The 23,914-nt window shown below is 41.2% G+C and overlaps 1 protein-coding gene across 1 annotated transcript in view; it reads left to right on the top strand.

Annotated features, from left to right (window-relative positions):
• Positions 1-327: 327 nt before the first annotated feature.
• Positions 328-23,914, top strand: part of VWA2 (von Willebrand factor A domain containing 2) — a 41,033-nt gene continuing 17,446 nt past the window's right edge. Inside the window, exons 1-7 of the mRNA XM_043989222.1 lie at positions 328-379; positions 4,258-4,332; positions 9,240-9,373; positions 12,863-12,972; positions 19,315-19,509; positions 21,197-21,330; positions 22,319-22,451. Coding sequence (XP_043845157.1) covers positions 328-379; positions 4,258-4,332; positions 9,240-9,373; positions 12,863-12,972; positions 19,315-19,509; positions 21,197-21,330; positions 22,319-22,451 — 833 coding nt within the window. The remainder of the gene's footprint in view (positions 380-4,257; positions 4,333-9,239; positions 9,374-12,862; positions 12,973-19,314; positions 19,510-21,196; positions 21,331-22,318; positions 22,452-23,914) is intronic.

The raw sequence follows: 23,914 nt of genomic DNA, 5'->3' as shown, positions 1-23,914 counted from the left end.
TTACGTGCTAATGGCCTTTCCAGATCCTCTTTCGTCCTAGTGCCTTCTCTCTAAAATAATCTCCATTTTATTTTGTACACATCTTGTTTGTACAGAGTTTTAGCTCTCAGAGGGCAGGGAGTATTTCACTTCTGTTTTTGTATTTCAGCATCTGGTGTGGTGCTAGGCACATAGAGCTTAATGAATGTTTATTGATTGAATGTAGCCCCTTGTGAAGTGCATTTGCTTAGAAGAGGCAAAGCTGTATCTTTGCAGGGGAATTTATTGGAATTTGATATGTTTTTTAATAGTGGTTGTTTTCTCCCCATACCATTCAGTTTGACCACCATGAGCCTGATACTGTTCCTGGAAGCTGTCTGTATTTTTCTGTTTGGCCAAGGTATGTTTATGTAGTCTTTGTCTCATCCTTCTTATTGACATGTATATGTGTGTATGTATGTGTATGTATATATATACACATATATGTGTGTGTATATATATATACATATATATATATATACACACACATACATATTTATTTTTTTTATCACCAAGTTCTAAGTCAGATGACACCTACTAAGTGACAGAAAAACTATAAGAGCACTGGCTCTGAAGTCAGGAGGACCTGAGTTGAAATCTGGCTAGCTGTGTGACCCTGGATAAGTCATTCAACCCTGATTCCCTCCAAAAACAAACAAACAAGAAATCCATAGAACGCAAAGAAATTGGAATAAATCGTGCTAAGCATAGCTGAAGAAAGGCCCAAGCTTAGCAGCTGCTTCTAAGTCCTCTCACTGAGTGAGTTCTCATCTGCTTCATACAATTAGATTAAACAGATCTAAGCAGGTTGACAGCAAACCAAACCAAGCCTCTTTCCTGAGGCATAGCATGCCTCATGGAAACCAGAGGTGCTGTGGAATTGGGGTGATTACTCAAGACTAATTGTTCCCCACCCATCTTCCCTAGCTAAGTAATTTGCTTAACAACCTAACAGGTGGTCAGACTGTATGAAAAACTTAATGTTGTGTAGTAGAAACAGTACTGAGTGGGGACCCAGGAGACCAGAAATTGAGTCTTGGTTCTGCAAGCTGTGTGACTTTGGGCCAGTATCTAACTTCTCTGGTCAGCAACGTTTTCACTGACAAATGTAATGATTAGACAGGATGATTTTTTTTTTTTGACTAGGCAGTCAGGGTTAAGTGACTTGCCCAGGGTCACACAGTTAGTAAGTGTCAAGTGTCTGAGGTTGAATTTGAACTCAGGTCCTCCTGACTCCAGGGCCAGTGTTCTATCCACTGCGCCACCTAGCAGCCCCGGACCAGATGATTTCCAAGTTAAGTCAAGAATCATTGATTAGGTGCTTACTATGTACCAGGCATACACTTTTGTGCTGGGGAGACAAAGAACGGGCAAATCAGACCCTCCCCTCAAAGAGTTTCCAATGTAATGGGGGAGACACCATGTAAACAAGATGTACAAATTAGATCCCAACAAGATAAATTGAAGATAGTCTCAGAGGGAAGGCACTAGAGATAATGGGGACCAGGAAAGACTTCTCAAAGAAGGTGGGATGTCCAAAGTCCCTCTGTTTGAAAAGTAATTCTAGGGGGCAGCTAGGTGGCGCAGTGGATAAAGCACTGGCCTTGGATTCAGGAGCGCTTGAGTTCAAATCCAGCCTCAGACACTTGACACTTAACTAGCTGTGTGACCCTGGGTAAGTCACTTAACCCTCATTGCCCTGCAAAAACAAAAACAAAAACAAAAACAAAAAAAAAGAAAAGTAATTCTACTTTTTTTCTTTTGGGTGTGTGTGTGTGTGTGTGTGTACAAAACCCTCGGTTATTTCTTAAATTCGACTAAAGCCTCAGAGCTAATGATTCTCTAAAAACCCAGCATGTTCGAGCTAGAAGAGACCTCTTTAATCCACCCTTCCTTCTCCTTTTACAGCTGGGGAAATTGAGTCCCTGCCCAAGTCCAATGCTTTATGGTTTGCTTTAGTCCCAGATGTGACCCCCCCCCCCCAGTCTTTCCTTCTTCCCGTTCAGTGGATTGACATTGGAAGGGTCTAGTAAAGTTTACCATTCACTCATTTTTATTTTTTGGTGATGCAGTTAGGGTTAAGTGACTTGCCCAAGGTCGCACAGCTAGTAAGTGTTAAGTGTCTGAGGCTGGGTTTGAACTCAGGTCCTTTATGAATCCAGGGCCAGTGCTCATCCACTGCGCCACCTAGCTGTCCCAATTCATTCAGAGTCATCAGCAGAGACACATTCTTTATTTGCCTGCTTTCCTGGGAACCTGTCTTCGTTTCATCAGGCTTACTTAGCAAAGGAGCTGCTGGGAGGTCGTGTAGAGCCTAAACCTCTGCACTGGCAACGTGCTAGATTTTCAGGGTATGCATAGATGTGCATAAATAGAGAATTAGCTTCAGGTGATGACGGGTTTATGATCTCTTACAGCCAAGCACCCTCTTCAGTTCTCATCTGTTCCTCAGAGACATGATTTGGCTTTGCTCCAGCCACAGGCCCCAGAATAGCAATTAAAACTTTTGGAAAGAAAGCATCTTTTTTTTCTAGGCATTACAATATCTTGGGAATGCCTTAGCTGCTTCCCTTCACCAATCTAGCAGAAATTATTTGATTTCCTCATTCAACAAACATATTAAGCAACCTTCTCACCCTAGGAATTCATTCTGTCCCTGTTGTACCTTCCTCTGATTGTATGGTCCCTCTCAACCTTCAGTAACAGGATAAATACATTTAGATTTACTCATCATATTTATAAAGGTAGCTGCCTTTGCATGTGACGCTGCATTTCTATATCATTACATTTTTTTTCCCCTTTCAGGGCAACAAGGGTTAAGTGACTTGCCCAGGGTCACACAGGAAGTGTCAAGTGTCTGAGGCTGGATTTGAACTCAGGTCCTCCTGAATCCAGGGCCAGTGCTTTATCCACTGCACCACCCAGCTGCCCCCTATACCATTACATTTTGCAGAGGCATTAGCATTCTCATTTAACAAAGGATTCAATAGTTCTTGTGCCATTTTTACTTTAGACAAAATATTTGAAGAGGGGAAGTTACTTTGGAGCACACCATCCAAATAAGAAATTTACTTTCTTCATCTGGGTTTCTCCTCTTATTGTTTCTTAGTATTTCTCTGAAGGTCTCTAGTTACCTTGACAAATTTTCCTGGCCCCAGTCAGCCAAAGTTTACATTTTTTTGGGCAGAAAGATATGATGCGATCAGGCACTTAGTGACAGGCTTTTTCTATCAGAGGTTTCTAGCTGCCCTGCAGAAGCTGACCAACTATTAATCAGTCCTGACTGGTGTGAAATTCTAAAAGCAAAATGAACAAAAATTGCAAGTATTTTTCGATTACTTAAACAAATAATTACAGATTAGTCAAGATCTAGGGAGTTGGAACAAAGGTGGGGTTTTATTGGTACTTTGCCTTGATGCAGTAGGTAGTGTCTTGGACTTGGAGTCAGGAAGACCTGTGTTCAAAACCTGCCTCAGCCTCTAAATTAGTTCTGTAACCCTGGGCAAGTCATTTAATCTATCTGATGCTTAATTTCTTTACTGTAAAAATAGGGTTAACGACAATACCACCTACCTCACAGGGTAAGTTACGAGGATCAAATGAGATAATGTATGTAAAGTGCTTTACAAACCTTAAAACCTTAAATACTATTATTATTATTAATTTATATTATATGCTTTATGTATTATATATGTGTACATACACTTTCTATCTACACATGCGTACTATACATTTATATATAATATATACACTATAATACATATTTCATATATGTAATTATTATTATATTATAGTTGTATTTTTGGCCCAGACTCATGATTTTATTCAAGTTGGGGAACTCTTGGTGTGGAGACATCTTCCACTGATGTAGTTCGGTGACTCGACTTACCTTATAGTCTTAGGACGCTCCCTGAGGGTACTGAAAGGTTATGCGACTTAGGGTACTGAGAGGTTATTCAACTTGTTCTTGGTATCCCAGCTAGTATGTGTCAGAGGCAGGACCGGAGCCTAGGTCTTCTTGATTCCAAGGTTTGTCCTCTACCCACACTGCCTTTCTTCTCATTACCAATATTCTGCAGATAACTAGGCAAGAGAGAAATCACACAAAAGCTCTCAGAACTTTCTATTTTCTCTATTATCTCTCCCTTGATATTTGGTGACTTCTGTATTGAAGAGAAATGTTCCCCTGCCTTTAGTGGCATGCTGGTCTAATTGTTTTCTATGTATTTGTTCCCATAGTGCTACCGTCTTTCTCTCTCCAGGAACTCAATGCAAGCCAGGAGACTATTGTGAAGATTTCAGCTGCCAGTCAATGTAAGTTTCTGTTTTAAACAGAAAAGAGATTTCCAAGCACCCATTTTTATTTCCCAGGGACTTTTTGCTTGCTGAGGTGATATTCCTACTCCCGCTAAGTCATCAATATCAAAAGCATGTGGGGACCCAACATCCTTCTGAGAGTGCACAGGATGGGACAGATCCAGTGGTCTAGGCAAGTGTGCAGGACATCAGTGAGCTCCATAAACACTGAATAGTAGTTTCATAGTAGAGTGTCTTGCACATGCTCCAGGATTAGAGTAATCTAGGGGTGAGAAGACAACTTTAAAGTACATAGAGTGTGGAACACCAGGCAAGTAGCTAATGAGTTGCTTGCTGAAAAGTAGAATCATAAGTGGAGTTGGAAGGTACCTTAGAGATCCTCCATTCCAATCCTTACCCTCCCTTTTTACAAATGAGAAAACCAAGGTCTAGAAAAGTGAAGGTTTTTGTCTAAAGGAGCACAACTAGATGGTCACTGAGCCAGGATTAGAACCCATCTCTCCAGACTCCAAATCCTGGGTTCTTCCTAGTAGACCATGTTGCATTCAACTTTTAGTTCCATTTAAAAAACAAGAGCAAAAAACAAACAAATAACTAAATAAATAAATGAATGAATGAACAAATGACCAAATAAATGGATGAATGAATGAATAAATAAATGGATGAATAAATGAACAAATAAATAAATAGATAGATGGATAAATAAATAAAAATTTAAAAATAGGAGCAAATGAGGGCCATCTCAAGTTGGGTTTTACCAGTTAGGGTTTGAAAACAATTTAGGATACTTGGTTCTGTCCATTTTTCCGAAAGCTCTAGGGCAGCAACTGAAATGGTAATCACTGACTTTAAACCAATACTTTTCCTGGTCTTATCCTCAGTTACTAAAACTGATGCTACTCGAGTTGACTGACCTGCACCTGGTGCAGTTGACACCTGGTGCGTGGAGATATTTAGTAGTAACAAAAAAAAATGTCTCAAGAGAATGTGAGGATATTGGTCACCACAATCACTTCTTCTGGGGTACTTATTTCAGTTTGTACGATCTATTCTATGATTGCAGCTGGGATCACTACTGAGGATGGCCAGGATGGACTAGAGATGATTTTATACTAGTAGAGCTAAAATGATTTCTCAGCATCAAAAGGAATCCTCCTGACCCACCTCTGACTGTCTTTCCTTCCCAACTTTTGAGAGGCAGCATAATGAGGTGACCAGAGTTCTGAATTTAGAGACAAGGACACATGGCTTTAAATCTGGCCTCAGACACTTACTAGTTGTGTGACCCTGGGAAAGTCACTTAACCCCAATTGCCTATCCCCATAAAAAATAACGAATCCGCATCTACCATTTGCTAGTTTGTATTTATAGCCCTCATGTCTCAATAAGCTAATGAGAAATTGCCCCGAATTATTTAGACATCCTAGTAAGCATGATAGAGTGGAAAGAGCACTGAATTTGGAGGTAGAATACATGGGTTCAAATTATGGCTCTTTTGCCATCTACCTGTGTGATCTTGGGCAAGTTATTTTAGCTCTTGGGTCCATAGTTTCCTCATCAGGGCTTTGATCACCTATGGCCCATAAATCATAAGATAAACGCATGTTTAATGGAATTGAACCCTAAAAATAGGGATTCTTTTTTTCAGGAATCTCTGAAAAGGAAAGGGTTGGGAATGTCTTCCCATTTCCTTAAGCTAGTACTATCTTTCTAGACTTCTTTAAATTACTCGGGTGAATAAGCATAAAAAGTCATTGGCCGGGTCACTGAAAAGAGCCTGAAGTTGTATTGAACAGTATATTTCATGGCCGGTCTGTACACTGTTGGGTCGGCCTGCCCAAGTGTAGAAAAAGCCTGGAGTGTACCTTAAACCATTATTTCAGTAATCCACTTTTATTCACATTGATAAGATCACAGAATTGTTGAAATATTAAAGTATAATAACAATTACAATGCCAAGGGAGCAGCTAGGTGGCACAGTGGATAAAGCACTGGCCCTGGATTCAGGAGTACCTGAGTTCAAATCCAACCTCAGACACTTGAAACTAGCTGTGTGACCCTGGGCAAGTCACTTAACCCTCATTGCCTCACCAAAAAAAAAAAAGAAAGAAAGAAAGAAAGAAAGAAAAGAAATTGACAATTACAATGCCACACAGGGGTATCCTTTTTTCAGAGGGATGTATATGGTATGGGCAGTTTGGGCCATGCTGTTATCACAAGATATGGTTCAAAGGGGTGACCAACCACCAACTTAAAGTCCTAGCCATCATTAACATGACTGTGTTCTTTGAAGAATACATATGTGTTGCTTGTTCTTTTCTGTCTTGTTTCTCTAAAAGAGATTTTTACATGTTGCCCAAAGAAAGTTGTTTCCCCAAAACACACAGTGGTGGAAAAGTAGATACAAGTCCCATTGTGGTACCATGGCAAAAAACTGGCTTTGGAGTCAGAGGGCTTGAGTTCAAATTCTGACTGATGCTTACTATTTGTGTGACCCTGGTCAAGTCACCTAACCTCACTAAGCCTTATTTTATTCCTCTGTAAAATGAGGAAGAATCTTGTATTAGCTGGTCTCTAAGGTTCCTTCCAGCTCTGGAGGAGCTATAGTGCTATGATTGAAATAAAAAACAATCAGCTCATAAAATAAAATAATTAGAATAACAGTATTTTTCTATTTAGTCAACAAAAGGTATTTCAATTTTATTTTAATGACTAATTTTTTATTAATTTTTTTAAATTCTGAGATGTGGTTTTGGTAAGTAAATGTATGTTCTTCACTTCATTTTTTTTTTTTTTTGGTGAGGCAGTTGGGGTTAAGTGACTTGCCCAGGGTCACACAGCTAGTAAGTGTCAGGTGTCTGAGGCTGGATTTCAACTCAGGTCCTCCTGACTAGCTGCCCCTCTTCACTTCATTTTTTACCAGACCAGACTCGTGACTTTTTTTTTTCTGCCAATTTACTGTTGCACTTCAGCCTATTTCCGAAGTGGCTTTTATACCCTAGACAAGATCACCCAAACCCAGGTGATGCCAGAGCCCTGATGTAGTTAAGTTTGGAACTCAGGTGTGCCATTGTAATCCAATATCTGAACTAGTTGAACGTCCACATGAACTAGTTCTATGTCTTTTGGATAAGGGGAAATGAAATCATCTTTCCTATCTCAGAAAAGTAAGTGAAATGTTATCCCTGTCAAGGAGTTAACTAACACAGACCTAGGAGCAGTGCAAAATAATAGAGAGCTAAGTATTTGCCCAGTGGTATTATATTTAGAATGAAAGAAATAGATGTAAGCAAACTAGAGCAATACCCAGCGTCACAAAAAAGAACGAAATCAACTGTTTCCTCAGCGTCCTTGGTCTAGTCTGTCTGGTATTTAAAGAGTATTTAAAGAGAACTTCTTCAAAAGAAGTAGAGCAGGGGCAGCTAGGTGGTGCAGTGGATAGAGCACTGGCCCTGGAGTCAGGAGTACGTGAGTTCAAGTCCAGCCTCAGACACTTAACACTTACTAGCTGTGTGACTCTGGGCAAGTCACTTAACCCCAATTGCCTCACTAAAAAAAAAAAAAAAGAATTAGAGCAGCTATTTAGTGATGAAGGTGATTAGCTTTTTTTCTGGTCCATTTGATGGACATCTCTATAGCTTAGCTGGAGGCACTCTAGATTGAGAGCATGGAGAGGATGGGGCAGGAGCAATGGGGAATGACCTTAGGGTATCAGCTGATATACCTAAAATAGGATCTATAAAACAGAGAGGAGGGATGTCTGTTTCTGCCTCCTTGTTCTGAAGTTCCAGAGATGGGTCCTTCTCCCTGAAGAGGAAATGTCAAGAAAATATCCTGATTGTTAAAAAAAATTCGACTTCTTAGTATAGCAGAGAACTAGTCTCAGAGGCAAAAAGACCTGGATTCAAATCCGGTTTCTGCCACGTAGAGGCTTTGTGACTCTGGACAGGTCACTTAATCACTCAGTGCTCTAGAAAATTCCTCAAGGCCTTAGATAACATAGAAGGTACCAGCTTGTACTGTTAGAGAGAAGTTCTTTACTTGAGAGTTCCTTACACCAGTGAAATCATAGATCTAATCCCTATCCCTACACATACTTTATTTACATGACCCTGTTCTACAACAACCAAATCCCTGTCCCCATTTGTCCCTTTGTGTTGCTAAGTTATCACACTGACCAAGACTAATGGACATTACTCTTTGCTCATGATCCTCAGCCATATTACATTTTATTTATTTGGGTCACCAAGCTATTGGTGCCACTCTCTTCTGCTGGGTAACCTTCACTTTCATATCCCTGGGAATAATAACAATTCACATTTATATAGCATCTTAACAGTTTACAAAATGTTTTTCTCCTGTGAAATATGGAGTATAATTATCTCCAGCTAAGAGATGAGGAAACAGATTCAAAGGGTTTACATGACTTGTCCAGGTAACAAGGCAGAGCCAGCATCTGAAACCAGGTCTTCTGACTCCTTAAGTCCAGGTTTCCCTCTGTTCAGGCACCATACTTACTTTTTTTTTTTTTTTTGTGAGCAATGAGGGTTAAGCGACTTGCTCAGGGTCAGGGTCACACAGCTAGTAAGTGTCAAGTGTCTGAGGTCAGATTTGAACTCAGGTCCTCCTGAATCCAGGACCGGTGCTTTATCCACTGTGTCACCTAGCTGCCACTGTACTTACTTTCTATGGACATTTACAGATCTTTTGTTCTGTCAGCACAGTGTACAGTATGGTTCCGCAAGTGGTTGCAAAGTGTAGACCCAAGTCCTAATACTGCTCCCCAAGAGAATATTGCTAAGGTGATGTTCACAGTATCAGCTGGTATTTTTGAGAGGGAATCACTTGCAATGATTTGGTCTATGATGAATCCAAACTGACACCTAGGTTCTTCTCTTTCCTAGTGATGCAGTGTTCTGCTGCCCTGGATGTCCTTTTTGCCTTGGATGGCTCTCATAGCATCGGGAAAGGAAGCTTTGAAAGGTCTAAGCACTTTGCCATCAAATTGTGTGATGCCTTAGCCATCAGTCCAGATAGAGTGAGTACCAATCTCATTCATCTTTCTAAAACCCCCATGAAACTTAACTAACCCTTTCCAAATTTATAGACACTCTCCCCTTACCAAACCTGGTGAAATTAGCATCTTTCTACACAGGTAGTGCCTCCACTTTGTGAGCAATATGTGATTTCCTTGGATCTTACTTCTAAAAAATTGGCAATTTCATTGGGAAAACCAAAATTTTCTTAAATTAGAGATCAGAGTACCATATAGGATGAGTAGGAAAGCAGGATTCTAAGCGGACATTCCTAGGTTAATATCAGAGAAACCAACAGGCTTTTAATTAGGGCAAACTTTTTGCTGCTTTGGGGTGTCATTACGGGAGAATGATCATCTTACATTGGAGAGTTTGACCTAGCATAGAATTCAATACCTTTACCAACACAGCAGTACCTGTAGGCTAAGCAACATTGGCTGAGCTGGACCTAGGACCAGCCCAGGAAGGGAATAGGTATGTTAGATGTAGATTAAGAACTTTTGGCCATATCACCATGCTAAGCTACTTTTTAAAAAAATTAATTAATAGGCATTTATTTTCTCTCTTCCTTTCCTTTACCTGCCCCTTTCCCCTCAAAAAACACACTGGAAAAAAAGAAAAGAAAAACAAAACCCCTGTAACAAATATCCATGGTCAAGCAAAACAAATTCCTATATCGACCATGTCTAAAAACATGTGTCTTATTCTGCTTATTTAGTGCTGGTTTGTTTTCTATAATTTAATGTAAACACATATAGGGAAGTACTTTGGCAGGCAGATATCAGATAAGTCATGGAAATTGTAGAGTTCAGAATTGGCAGAGACCCCAGAGTATACTCTTCCCATCTTCTTTCTGTAAACAGAGAATCTTAGGTCTGGGGACCCTAAGATTGTTGTTGGACCCAGGTCTTCTGACTTGTAGTCCAAGTCTCCATAAGAGAGATGATTAGAATGTTGTTGACATGTTGCTTGGATGTAAAGTTGTAGAATAAAGCCGTTTCCCAGCTCCGTGGCTATGGAGAACAGATTTCAGTTTGTGTCTCCTCCTCATTTTGGAGTGAAGCAATGACACCATGACATGACACATGGTTCACCTATTGCTTAGATTAGAGTAGTGCCAGGGTGAGAACATTCACATTTGATGCTGCTATAAACAACCATCTTCAGGCATCCTCAGACATCCTCAGAGCCTTTCCCATCTGACAGACACCATTTAGAGCCGACCAGTCAGGCAAGTAAGGGCGACATTTTTTCAAGTTTTATTCCCCATGTCACCAGCAAAAGAAAGTTTAATATTTGAGATAGAAGGTGCCAAATGACATTTGGAATGTCTCCATTCTAAGCTCCACATTTTAAGAGAGATGTTGTCAAACTAGGAAGTGTCCAGAAAAGGGTGATCAGGATGGTGTGGGAACTTGAAACCGTGTTATCTGAGGAATGATTGAAATGGGGAAAAGACTTGGAGATGGATAGAACAGCTATCTTCAGTTATATAAAGAGTGATCATATAATAGAAGGAGGAAACATGTTGCTCCAGGGACAAAACTTGACCCCCAGGAGGCAGAATTGGGCTTCATGTAAACATCTTTCTAACAAATAGAGCTGTCCTACAAGGATGAGCTAGGGTGTTTCTAGTCAATCGAAGCATTCAAATAAAAGCGGAAAAATCACCCGTCAGCTATGTTGTAAAAGAGATCCTTGCATGGGTTAGAAGTTTGGATGAGATGACTTTTTTTTTAAAGGTCCTTTTTTATTCTGAGACCCTATGCAGTTGTAAACATCCAATTGAATGGGAGCCCCTGAGTGTTAAGGACCACCTAATACATTTATCTTTTCCTCCTTTCCCCTCATTACTATTTGTACTTTAGGGTTTATCTTTGTCATCCACACATTTTTCAGATCTTTGTCTTCCTGTTGTTACCTGCAAGGATGAGCTGATGATTTGTAACTTACTTTGCTCTTCATACCTTTGCTTTTAGGGAAGAAACTTTTAAATAAACAGAAACTAAACCATTTTAATGTTGCCATCTTGTAGGAGGTGGATTTATGGCATTTGAAGTCTTCCTCTAGGCTTTTAAAGCACAGAAGTTAACTTCCTGTATATAATATGATAATTACACCATCGTTTAAAAAACTAGGCTACCCTTCCTCCTTTACACTCAGTGAACTGAGGAAGAGGGGATGATAACTGTTTTTTCTTCCAAACCACCAATTATGTCAAATACCTTAACTTTTGAACTGCTGACTTAAGCCATCCTGCACTTATTTGGAAGCCTCCTCCTTCCTGCTTAACCCTGTAAACAAGAATAGCTATTTGTCTCAAAGGATCTCATCTCTTGCCCCAACATGATCCAGAGCTACTTCTTCCTGGGCCTTGACTCTTAATCTAATGTTCTGTCTTCCAGGGACAGCCTTTTTCTCTCTCTCTCCTCTAGTGGCTTAATTGTCTTGTTACTCAAAATACCTGATGCTTATTTCTCTGAACTCACTTGATTTAGAAAGGAAAGCAGATGTGCTGAATTAATGCAGAGTAGTACAGTATGATTAGTTGGGTGAAATACTTTGATTAGGTATCTCAGAACTCTTGGTATTAGATACTAGAGCAGATGAACTAAGTGGGAAATGGAAAATGTGATTGTTTATTTGTGAATAATTTTTCCTATTTCAGATCCTAGTGTCAGTTGGGGATCGCTGAAGGGGAAGGTAACTAGAATGTTGTCTGGGAACATTGGTTCTCCTGAGATTCTGACTAACAAAGGATTGGATAAAGGGCTTGAGTCACAGAGGGGGAAAAGCTTACATGTTTACAGCGTACCTTATCTAAAACGTATTTTCTGTTTCCAGGACCCAGTGATTGGTTTTACTCAAGATTGCTTTCCTACAACTCAGTACACAGCAGTTCTGTGTGCCTTAGTATATAATGTCTTCCCTTTTCCTGAAGATGCTGAAGTTTATTTGGGGGTCCCTGTGCCATAGACACCTTGACATTTTTCAAATTAGTCCCTAGATCCTTCCATGTCTTTGTTTCGTTCTTCACTTTTAATGGGTCCTCAGCCTGAGAACTCCGGACTTGGGAACTGTTCATGTTTCCCTAGCTCCCAAGGTGGCCCATGGTATGCAGTGTGGCTGACTATCAAAGAAGAAGACTGGAATAAGTGGGTGATTATCAAGTGAAGACATGCTATTGAAAACAGGCGTAGCTTCTCCGTCTCCACAGCCTAACAAATGGTGTGAAGGAATATCTATCTGCCTCTTCTCTGGGGGCAGATATTAGATACATAGAAAAAGGGTTTGGGGAAAAACCCCATTGGTGAAAACCCACTACAGACACAACTTTTTCCATTCATTTTCTTCTCAATGTTGTGCCTCCTTTTGGGGCATGTGTTAAAAAATTAAAACAAAAAGCCTTTGGGATGAATTTGACTGTTGCTGAGTTGGGATTAGGTAGAAATTAACATCTCATCAACACAGGTTCAATGTTTTCCTTGCAGGTCAGAGTGGGTGTATTACAATTCAGCTCAGTTCCTCAACTGGAATTCCCTTTGGATTCACTTTTCACTCGAGAGGAAGTAAAAGAAAAAATCAAGAAAACCATTTTCAAGTAAGTATGATTCGACGACTCCAGGTTTTTGATGTTGACAACTTCTAAGATGGCTCCTCTCTGAGGATTCTGTCCCTTCTCTTGTCCCATCCTGGCACGTGCTTTACAAAGTTGTAGCTTTGGGGACTAAGGGTGGGTAGGAGCTGCCATTAAATACATACATATATATGTATGTTATGCATGTATACATGTGTATATATAAATACATGGACATGTGCATACACACATATCATATGTAGCTAAGTGGTGCCACAGTGCACAGAGCACTGGATATAGAGTCAGGGAGACCTGAGTTCAAATTTGACCTCAGACACTTATTAGCTATGTTACACAGGACAAGTCACTTAACTTCTGTTTACCTCAGTTTCCTCAGCTATAAAATAGGGGACCTGTGAGGTATTGTGAGGATCAAATGAGTTAATATTTGTTTAAAAAAAAAAGTACTTAGTACAGTGTCTGACACACGGTCGATATTTCTCCTGTTCCTTCCCCATCTCCTCTCCCTTGGATTGGAAAAGGACAAATGTACCAATTTTAAGAAAGAGGAAAAAAAAAGAGGACGGAGTCTGTATACTGTAGGCCACTGAGCTTCACTTCAAATTCCCGACAGGATTTCAGAATGAGCAGGACAATTAGGGAATGTCTAAAATCGGCGGCAGTGATCAGAGAGCTAAGAAGAGGTCATGGCTCACTACCCTTATCTCCTTCCTTCACAGTTACTCAGGGGGTAGCTCAGCATTTGAGGAAACTGAGGCCCAAAAGGTTGAGTGACTTGTCTGAAGTCACACAGGTAGTTGGTAGCAGAGCAGAGACCTGAAGCAGGTCTCCTAATTCCCAGGCCAATCCCAGTTGAAAAGAATTGAGATTAGTCTCTTAATAGGCCGTTTTGGGAATAACTCAGGTTTTTGTCTTTTTGGAGCTTACTTGTGGCCGAAAAGGATACCCCCTCTACCAGTGTGGGTGGACAGCTGCTTTGTGATTTTATAAGCTGAGAGAGTCGGCTGGAGCAATGGAAGGTTAAGTCATCAGAGGAGGAACTTGAACACGGGTCTTTCTGACTCTGAAGCCAGCTCTCCTTCTACTATACCAGGGCTTCTTAAACTTCTGCCACGCATGACCCCTTTTTGCCTGAGAAATCTTTATACGACCCTGGGTTTATAGGTATATAAAATAAGTACACATAACCTTTAACTGTTGCCAAATTTTTTGCGACCCTCACATTCAGTTGTGGGACCCCATATGGGGCTGAGACCCACAGTTTAAGAAGCTAGGGACTAGAGCACCATTGGTGTCAAACTCAAATAGAAACAGATCCCTGCCCAGCCACATCCTCACTTAGAAAACTACAAATGACATGATCTATGTTTTCTTGTATTTTTATTTATCTTGTTAAATATTTCCCAAACCTCAGGAATTTTGGAGGCAGGCAGCTTAGCTGACAGTTCTGCATTGTCCCATGCTGTTGAGTTGTTTCAGTTTCAGACACGTCCAACTCTTCATGACCCCATTGGGGGTTTTCTTGGCAGAGATACTGGAGTGGTTTGCCATTTCTTCTCCAGCTCATTTTATAGATGAGGAAGTTAAGGCAAACAGGGTTAAGTGACTTGCCCAGGGTCACACAACTGGTAAGTGTCTGAGGCCTGATTTGACCCCAGGTCCTCCTGACTCTGGGGCAGTTAGGTGGCATGGTGCTGGGCCTGGAGTCAAGAAGGCTCATCCTTCTGAGTTCAAATCTGGCCTCAGACAGGAATTCACTAGTGGTGCAAATTCACTAGTCATAGTAGGGACCCTTTTCTGCAAAAAGCAGAAATATTTAAAAAATGTTTAAACCAGTCTGTTTGTGGTCTCTATCCTCTGTTGGAGGTAAGGGGTGGGGCCAGAACAGGCTTTATAGGGTCACCATCTCATTATTGAAGGCAATAGTGATTTCTTGACCACTGTTTGGGTCCTGGGGGACACTGAAAAGGAGGTTGTGCCAAAAGTCTGGAGCTTAGCATTGCGATGAAATGTTATGAATCAGGATAAAAGAATGTTGACAAAATGATGACCTCTGCACTGGTTATTTATCCCTCTTAGAGATGAAAAGTTTAAATGTTGGAGTGGATCAAATAATTCGCAGGGAGGGGAGCAGAGGGGAGGGAACCAGAAAACAGTAGTTTATCTTTCTCCCAGGGAAAAAGAAATCTGGGGGTCTAGAGAAAACCTTGGTACTATGAGTCCCTTTGATGTAAAGTGGGCTTTTAAATGGTGGTCTCAATTGTTTCCATTCAAGCCCAGTCAGGAAGGGCCTTGTAAGCAGTTGTACCCCAAAGATATGAGTCTCCCAAAGCTAATGAGGTCAGTGTTTCTATGTAGGAATCTTTTAGTCTCCCATAGTTCAATTAAACTAATAATAATGGATATTTATGTTATTCTTGAAGTTTGCAAAGAGCTTTACATGAGTTAGTTATGTGAGCCTCAGAAAGGACTTGGCCATTTTCACATGGCTAGTAAATATTGGAAGTGGGATTTGTACCAAGGTTTTCTCCATGCCCAGCCCAGTACTCTGTCGGCTGCTGTTCCATGCCCACTCTGAGAATCTGTGAGTGCCTATATTCAGGTCCTTAGAAGAGGAAACTTCTCTTCCAAGACCTAGAGAATTACCCTTTGAAAAGGTGGGTTGCATCCCTAAGTAAGTCATTCTTTACCTTTGTGGGGTCATGGACCCCTTTGTCAATCTGGTGGAGCCCTATTCAGAGTAAGGTATTTAAGGCATTAAATAAAATGCATAGAGTTAGAAAGGAAGCCAAGTGGATCAAAATAAGAGTGTGTGTGTGTGTGTGTGTGTGTAATAATGACCAGAAATGACTGTACAACCAGTTTAATAACCCAAATCACAAAAACTGGCTTTTATATCACATTATATCACAAGGGCTGGGAAGTACTTTATATATTGTGCCTCATGACAACCTTTGAATTAAGGGCTGTTGCTATTACTATGCCCATTTTTCAGAGGAAGAAGTTGAGTCTGAGAGTGATTAAATGACTTGCCCAAGGTCGCACAGTAATTGCCTGAGGCAGGATTCAAATCCAGGTTGTCCTGATTTGAAGTCTAACACTCATTCCCCCGTGTCAGAGGTGTCAAATGCATGGCCCACAGATGGCATGCGGTCCATAATGCTCCTGAGTGCTACCAGAACTGGATGAAAATGTAGTTCCTATCTAATTTTAATGTACTGGGGTATTAATGATATCATACAAACACAATATATATCTGTATATATACATCTACAATATGAAGCTTCAGGGATCCTTACATGTGGTTTAGGGGGCCCTCTTTCTATTTAAGGTTGACATCCCTACCCTATATTACCTCATACACATTTCAAAGACTTTGTGGTCTTCGAAGAACCAGGAGCAAGCTCCTCATTGTTTACCATTGTCACTGATGGGAAGATCAGTGTTCTGGGGTAAGGCCAGGAAGGCTTTGAGCTTTTGCCAGAAAGAGAGCTGGCTTCTGTAGGCAGAGAATCAGCAGCAGGCAGCTGGGCTCTAGGGTTTGGTGAGTCAGCAGGAAGACCCACAAGTTGTCATTAGTAAAAGAGATTTGTTTCCCCATGATGAAGGCTTTGTCTCCCTGGTTCTGGGCCTGTAGGGTCCCAAAGGCCTTCAGCTGGCTGGGGAATACCTTACTGTGTTGCTCCTTCCCCACTTCATAATTCTATGAGGAGAGCGGAGAAGTGCTCCATCTGTCCCATCACTTGCCACAGTAGGTTCTCAAGTGTCCTTTCTGTATGGTCTGAGCATGTGGCCCAGGTACCTCATGATGGCATTGATCTGGTACAAGGTGAAGTCTGCATCTGTAAACCCGGGGAACCGCCTTTGAGGCTCCTCTGTATCCAGATCTCTTTGGCCACGCCACCCTTCCAGGTTTGGCCCTGGTCAACCTGCAGCATCCTTATGGCTTCATGTCACCTCTGGATGGGGAAGTAGATGTTGGTGTGGGGAGACGAGCTGGATAATGGAACCCAAGTGGAAAGCCCTCCTCCTCCATTTGGATCAAAGGGGCTGGGAAGTCTGCTTACTTGACTTTCAGATCCCTGAAATTGTACCCTAGCCACAAGAGAGCGGATATAGAGAAGGAGACTAGAATCCATCAGGGAGATCAGATAAAAGACATCCTTTGGCAGGTGTTCAATCAGAAAGAATTTTTAAAAGCCCAATTGTAATGGAAAATGAGTTATGAAAAATAAGAGAACAAAGAACTATAGATAGTGAGTACTTTTTATTTTTAACTCCAGTGATTGAGGTTGTGGGATGGGAAGTCACAGACAGGCAAACAGGGTGATGAATGCTTTCACTAGAAACGATGGATTGGTCTTAACTACTTTGATAGAGGTCACTGGGAAGTCCAGTCATAGCCAGGACATATGTATAGCACCCTATGTTACAAATGGTAACATTAGCAAGTTCTTAGCTCTTAGGGCTAAGGGTTTTTTTTTTTTTGGAACTTTCTTCTTTTAGAAGAAAGCTAAAGAATAACTTACACATTAGACAACAGATTGCTATTCCATAATCCAGAGCTTGTGGAAATTATCTTTCCAACAACATAAGGCTTGTTGAGAACAGCTTCCACCATGAGACCATCCTATATACTCAAAGATGGCCTTATAGAGTACTTAGAATAAGCAGTTTGTGACAAGATTGGTTAGTGTGTTTGAGTGGGAGCTTATGGCAAATATTTGAGGTACCATAAAAACGAATTACTGTTTTTTACAAAACAGTTGTTCGTTTCTATGGTACCTTAAGGTTTGCAAATCATTTCTTCCACCATAACTCTATGAATAGGGAGGTCAAATATTATATCCACTTTACAGATGAGGAAACCAAACTACTTCATGTTGCTAGTGTCAGAGACGAGATTCAAATCTAGGTCTTTCAAGTTTAAGCCCTGTAATTTTGTACTACACCTCATTGCTTTCCTTTTTTTGTGGGGCAATGAGGGTTAGGTGACTTGCCCAGGATCACACAGCTAGTAAATGTCAAGTGTCTGAGGCCAGATTTGAACTCAGGTCCTCCTGAATCCAGGGGCAGTGCTTTATCCACTGCACCACCTAGCTTTCCCCAACACCTCACTGCTTTCCACAGTCATGCCCTTTGCTAAGTGCAGAAAAAAATAGCATTATTCCCTACATCTATACCAATGCCTTGCAGTTTGTACCAAAATGGAAACACTTTGAATATAGTCCTTGCACCTGATCAAGTCTCTTAACTGAAAGCTCGCTCGGTTAAGGATAGAGTGGCTCATCATTCAGGGCTTGGCTACTGGGTGATGGATTATTTGATCATGACAACCTAGGAAATAGATAAAAAGTATACTTGTACTTCTAAAGCAGTAGTAGCTGAGTGGCAGAAAAGAGGAAGAAGGGAGTTTCGTTTTTTAAAGAAGTGCAGAGTTTTAAGAACCCATGTATCATATAACTGCTGACTCTCCAAATTGAAATCTTAGTACAACAACTGGTTGTTTGGTATGCTACTAAAAGAAAGAAATTAGATCCATATTTATATTCTTGCTGTAAAAGTGTAATTCTCACTGTGGCATGCTCTCCAACTTGCTTATGTCCTTGTATGTTGGATCCCCAAAATGTATCTGTAACTCCCAGATTCTAACCCTGTAAGTCTGTATTACATTGATCTGCTTCCCTTAACAATCAGCTAGGAGGGGCAGCTAGATGGCGAAGTGGTTAAAGCGCTGGCCCTGGATTCAGGAGTACCTGAGTTCAAATCCGGCCTCAGACACTTGACACTTATTAGCTGTGTGACCCTGATCAAGTCATTTAACTCCCCATTGCCCTGCAAAAAAACAAAACAAAAACAAACAAACAATCAGCTAGGAGACTGAAGTTATCTTTTAGAAAAGGCCTTTACTAAGATGGCAGGATATAAATAGTAGCTACAAAGCATTTCCCACATAAACCTGGGGCATAGTCTCCCACAAATACATTCAGTGTCAATGGGAAGAACGGACTCAAACTCATAGTATGTTGGTAGTTAGAACACAGACTTAAGCTCAGCAGCAAGCAGAAAAAGCTTGCAAAGCTACTGAAAGAGCTGACACAAAATCTGCACTAAACAAAAGTATTTGCTTCCGAGAACCTCACTAAAAGCCTTATTAATTCAATTCTTAACACCTTTGTTCATATGGTTTCTTAGACCAGAACAGATTAGAAGCACCAAACTGAGGTGGGGGTAGGGAGCAGTCAGGATGGGGATTAAGGTGTTGGGAGCAAGTGTGATGTTGCTAGTAGAAGTGATAACTGTCAGTCTGACAATCATGAGCATTTTTTTCTTTTGTGCTTTCAGAGGAGGGCGTACTGAAATGGGTCTTGCTCTGAAATACTTTCTCCACAAAGGTTTCCCTGGGGGAAGGAACTCTTCTGTTCCTCGGATCCTCATCATTGTCACTGATGGGAAGTCCCAAGGGAACATTGCCCTTCCCGCCAAGCAGCTTAAGGAAAGAGGAGTCGTGGTGTTTGCGGTGGGAGTCAGGTTCCCAAGGTAAGAAATGCTCAGGAAGAGGCATCTTGTTACAGCAGCAGCAGCAAAAGACAGAGAAAACTGGCTGGTGTGTGGATTCTATAGCCATAGGTGTGTGCAATCTCCAGTATCTTCTCCTATTCATTCGACAGTGTTGGCACTCACCCACCTTGGCATTTCTCTAGCTTTAGATCCTAAGCACAGACATCCTTGTATTACTAATTATTTTTTTTCTCTGTGTGTCTTGTCTCTCCAACTAGACTGTAATAACAAGTCACATTTATGTGGCACTTTTAGGTTACAGAAGGTTTTCACTTCAAGTATCTCACTGGGTTATGATAACTGTCCTGTGTGGTAGCTGGAACAAATACCATCTCCATTTAATGGATGAAGAAAATGAGGCTCAGAGATACTGAGTTTCTTGTCTCCAGTCACATCACTCATTGAGAGTCAGAATTCAGTTCATTCATTCAGTGAGCATTTATTAAGCGCTTATTATGTGATAGGGGCTCTGCTAAGAGCTGAAGATACAAAAAAGAGGCAAAGGATAGTCCCTGCCCTCAAGGAGTTTATAATCTAATGAGGAAGACTACCTGCAAATGAATAAATACAAAGCAAGCTATTTACAGCATAATTATGAAATAATTAACAATGGGAAGACATTGGAATTAAGAAGGAGTGGGGGGGGCAGCTAGGTGGTGCAATGGATAAAGCATTGGCCCTGGATTCAGGAAGACCTGAGTTCAAATCCGGCCTCAGACACTTGACACTAACTAGCTGTGTGACCTTAGGAAAGTCCCTTAACCCTCATTGCCCTGCAAGACCAAAACCAAAAACCAAACAAAAAAAGGAGTAGGGAAGGCTTCCTGGAGAAGATGGGATTTTAGTTGGGACTTAAAGGAAGCCAGGGAGGTTATATCCAGGTTTCTAGTCTCTAAGTCCAGTGTTCTATCCACGCCAACATTTTGTTTTTGTTTTTCAATTTTTTTATTAAGTTCTCTCTCAGAGAACCTAGCCAGTATCCTGAATTTAAACGGACTCAGTGAATAATTATTGATGGTGATGAATTAAATTCTAGTTCATAGGTGCATAGGAATGGAAGGGATCCAACCCACTCACTTCACAGATAAGGAAACTCAGATCCAGAGAAGTCAAATGACTTCCCTGTGGGTCACAAAGCTAGTAAGTGTCTGAGGGCAAGTTTGGATCCAGGTCTTCTGATGCCAAATGCAGGACAATGTTTTCTATAGCACTCTGCCTGTCACTAGTTGAGTGGAAATGGCTATCAATGCCAAAGGCTTATCTTCTTCTAGCTCTCCTAGGAGACATCTGGTAGCCATTATACAAGAGGAAAATCCACCTGGTCCAAAAGTCTGGACCTCTCCATCCAAAGACATGAGATTGTCTTTTTTTTTTTTTTTTTTGGTGAGGCAATTGGGGTTAAGTGACTTGCCCAGGGTCACACAGATAGTAAGTGTCAATGTTATGAGGTCGGATTTGAACTCAGGTACTCCTGACTCCAGGGCCGGTGCTCTATCCACTGTGCCACCTAGCTGCCCCGACATGAGATTCTCAATAAGAAAACTCATGCTCACCTGTACTCTCAAAATGGGCATAATGAGACCATCTGTCATTTGATGGTGCAGGCCCCCATCTGCTCTTGTGACCACAGCAAGAGCAGCAGCTTTCATTTCTCTCTGTTGGGCAGGTGGCCAGAGCTGCACACCTTGGCCAGTGAACCCAAGGATAAACATATGATGTTTGCAGAACATGTGGATGATGCCACCAATGGCCTGTACAGCACTCTCTCCAGCTCGGCCATCTGCAATGCCACAGCTCCAGGTAAAGCTCTTCCTGCTTGCTTACAAAGCCTCAGGCTTCAGGGAGCAGAGGCGGTCCTCAAAGAGAATGGGTCCAGAGTTCCCAGGACAATATTGTGAAAGGAAGGGATGAGAAGATGGCAACTTGTCTGTAAGATGCTCTTTTATTTTACCTTCTGTTCCTGCTACCCCGTACTAGGCCCATGAGTAAGTAGCCTTGCCTCGTATATTTATCTAACCTGAAGATGGAGAGGGTTTGGGGTTTGAAGTCTAGGCTAATGGTGGCACTATTCTGAAAGGCTTATCTTTGGGCCCAATAACTTTAGTGCCAGACCTGGGACTTCTTTACCTGTCCATGAGAAAGTAGCACTTCCCTTCCGGTTTTTCGAGGAGACAGATTTGGAGGGGTAGAGATTGTTACCTCCTTATTCCTTTATGTGTCTCTCTTGGTCCCAAAACCAATTTTCTTAGCTCCTGTTTCTCAGCTGGGTTATTATGGCAAATCTGATATGAAATGTTTTCTTACTCCCCTTTGCTAATTTTCAACCATGGGGCAGGAGAATGGAAACAGTGAAGCAGTGGTGACTAAGAGAAGAAAGGCTTCTGTGCATGTGTGTATATGTCTACATACATGTAGACACATATATGTTATGTGTGTGTCTATGTATCTGTATGACATGGTTGGTAGATGGGATGGATTGGAGAATAATTGGATTGGAAAGAGTAGTAGCATGCCCCCTGATATATATCTTAGCAAGTTCAAAAATATGTTTTTCAGACTGAGAAAAGTTGGGAAACCCCACTCAAAGCTCAAAGGTTACGGGGCCTCCTGCCCTCCCCTCCTGCCATGATCCTTACCTTTCATTTGACTTTCCTTAGGACCCCTTTCCCCAAACTGTGAGCAAATGGTTGGTAAGGATGCGTGGAACCTATACATTGTAGTTAGTGTCAACAAGCAGGGGAAAGCAGTGTTAAATCCCTGGTGTCTGTTTTGGGGGTATTTACCCCAGGTTGCAGAATTAAGCCCCACTTTTGTGAACGAAAGACACTCGAAACCATCAGAGAGGTCACTGGGAACTCTATGTGCTGGAGAGGGTCAAAGAAAACCAATGCAGTATTTTCATCCCTCTGCCCGTTCTACAGGTGAGTCCACTATATTCTTTGGGTCCTAGGGCCAGAACCAGGAGTGCGTGGTTCCTCGAATTAAATTCTGAAAGAAACAGTGTGCATGGGGTGCACTGGTAGAGGGAATTGTGGAGTATAGCTCTCCGTAAAAATACATCATCATCTAATGGTACAAGAAAGTTCCAAAGGACTCGTGATGGAAAAGGCTTCTCCAAATCCAGAAAAAAAAAAAAAAGGAACTGTGGATTATGGATGCTGATTGGACCATACTATTTCTTTTGGTTTTGGTGCTGTTCTTTTTCTTTTTTGAGGTTTTTCCTTTTTTGCTCTGATTCTTCTCGTATAATCTAATGCGGAAATATGTTGAATGTTATTATACATACATATATATATGTGTGTGTGTATATATGTATGTATGTATGTATATATATGTATGTATGTATACACACACACACACACACACACACACATATATATATATATATATAAAACCTATATCAGATTACCTGTTGTCTAGGGGAGGGGGGAGGGGGGGAGGGAGGGAGGGAGAAAAAATTGAAATTGGAAATCTTATCTAAACAAATGTTGAAAATTAAAATTAAAGAACAACAACAACAACAAAAAAAAAACCCAAACAAGTCATCAGGAGAGCCTTCAGCAGAAGAGATCAGAACATGGCCCTGGGGAATCAGGCCAGGTAGGAAAGAGCCAGCCACAGGTCTCTGGTGATACAGGGAAATGTTTAGCAGGCTGAGATGTCTCATTAATTTACTGCCCTGTGAGGCCTGTAAGTGAAACTAGTTTGGGCTAGTTGGTCTAGAAAGCTGGAGACCTGAGTAATTACCATTCATTATATAATAGCTGCCGTATCACCCTTCACAAAAAGCTGCATAAACATTATCTCATGCGGTCCTTACCACAACCCCGGGAAGAAGGTTGCTGTTTTTATCCCAGATTTACAGGTGAGGAGACTGAGGCTCAGGGTTACAGAATAAATTTCTGAAGCAGGTTATGAACCCAGGGCTTCCTGACTCCAAGTCCAGGGTTCTTAACTTGTTGGGTGTCATCAGGCAAGTCTTGAGTGTGACATCTGGAGAAGCTTGAACATGTAGGGACCAATTTTTAATTGGGGAGTGTTAGCTAGGCGGTTCGCTGCAATATTGGGGCAAGGAAGGAGAACAGCAACCTCCCTCAAAACAGAGCAGGATCAGTAGGATCAAGGGAAAGGAAATTTTGGCTAGAATTTTTTTAAAAACCTCAAATAACAATTAATTCTGTACAAACACAAGCAGTAAAAGGCCCCAAACACTTGAGTTTCCTCTGAAGTAAGACATGGTATAGCATCTAGAGTTAGAGGGGGTTTTTTTTGTTTGTTTTTTGGTGTTTTTTTTAAGGGGGACGTGGGAGTATCATTTGTTAGAGCATGATATTACTGAAGCTCAGGTCAATTCTTATATTATAATAATAATAATACCTAATGT

The sequence above is a fragment of the Dromiciops gliroides genome, chromosome 2 (assembly GCF_019393635.1).
Source record: "Dromiciops gliroides isolate mDroGli1 chromosome 2, mDroGli1.pri, whole genome shotgun sequence".
Taxonomy (NCBI): domain Eukaryota; kingdom Metazoa; phylum Chordata; class Mammalia; order Microbiotheria; family Microbiotheriidae; genus Dromiciops; species Dromiciops gliroides.
The sequence above is the reverse complement of the archived record's forward strand: the minus strand, read 5'-3'. Positions and strand labels throughout refer to the sequence as shown.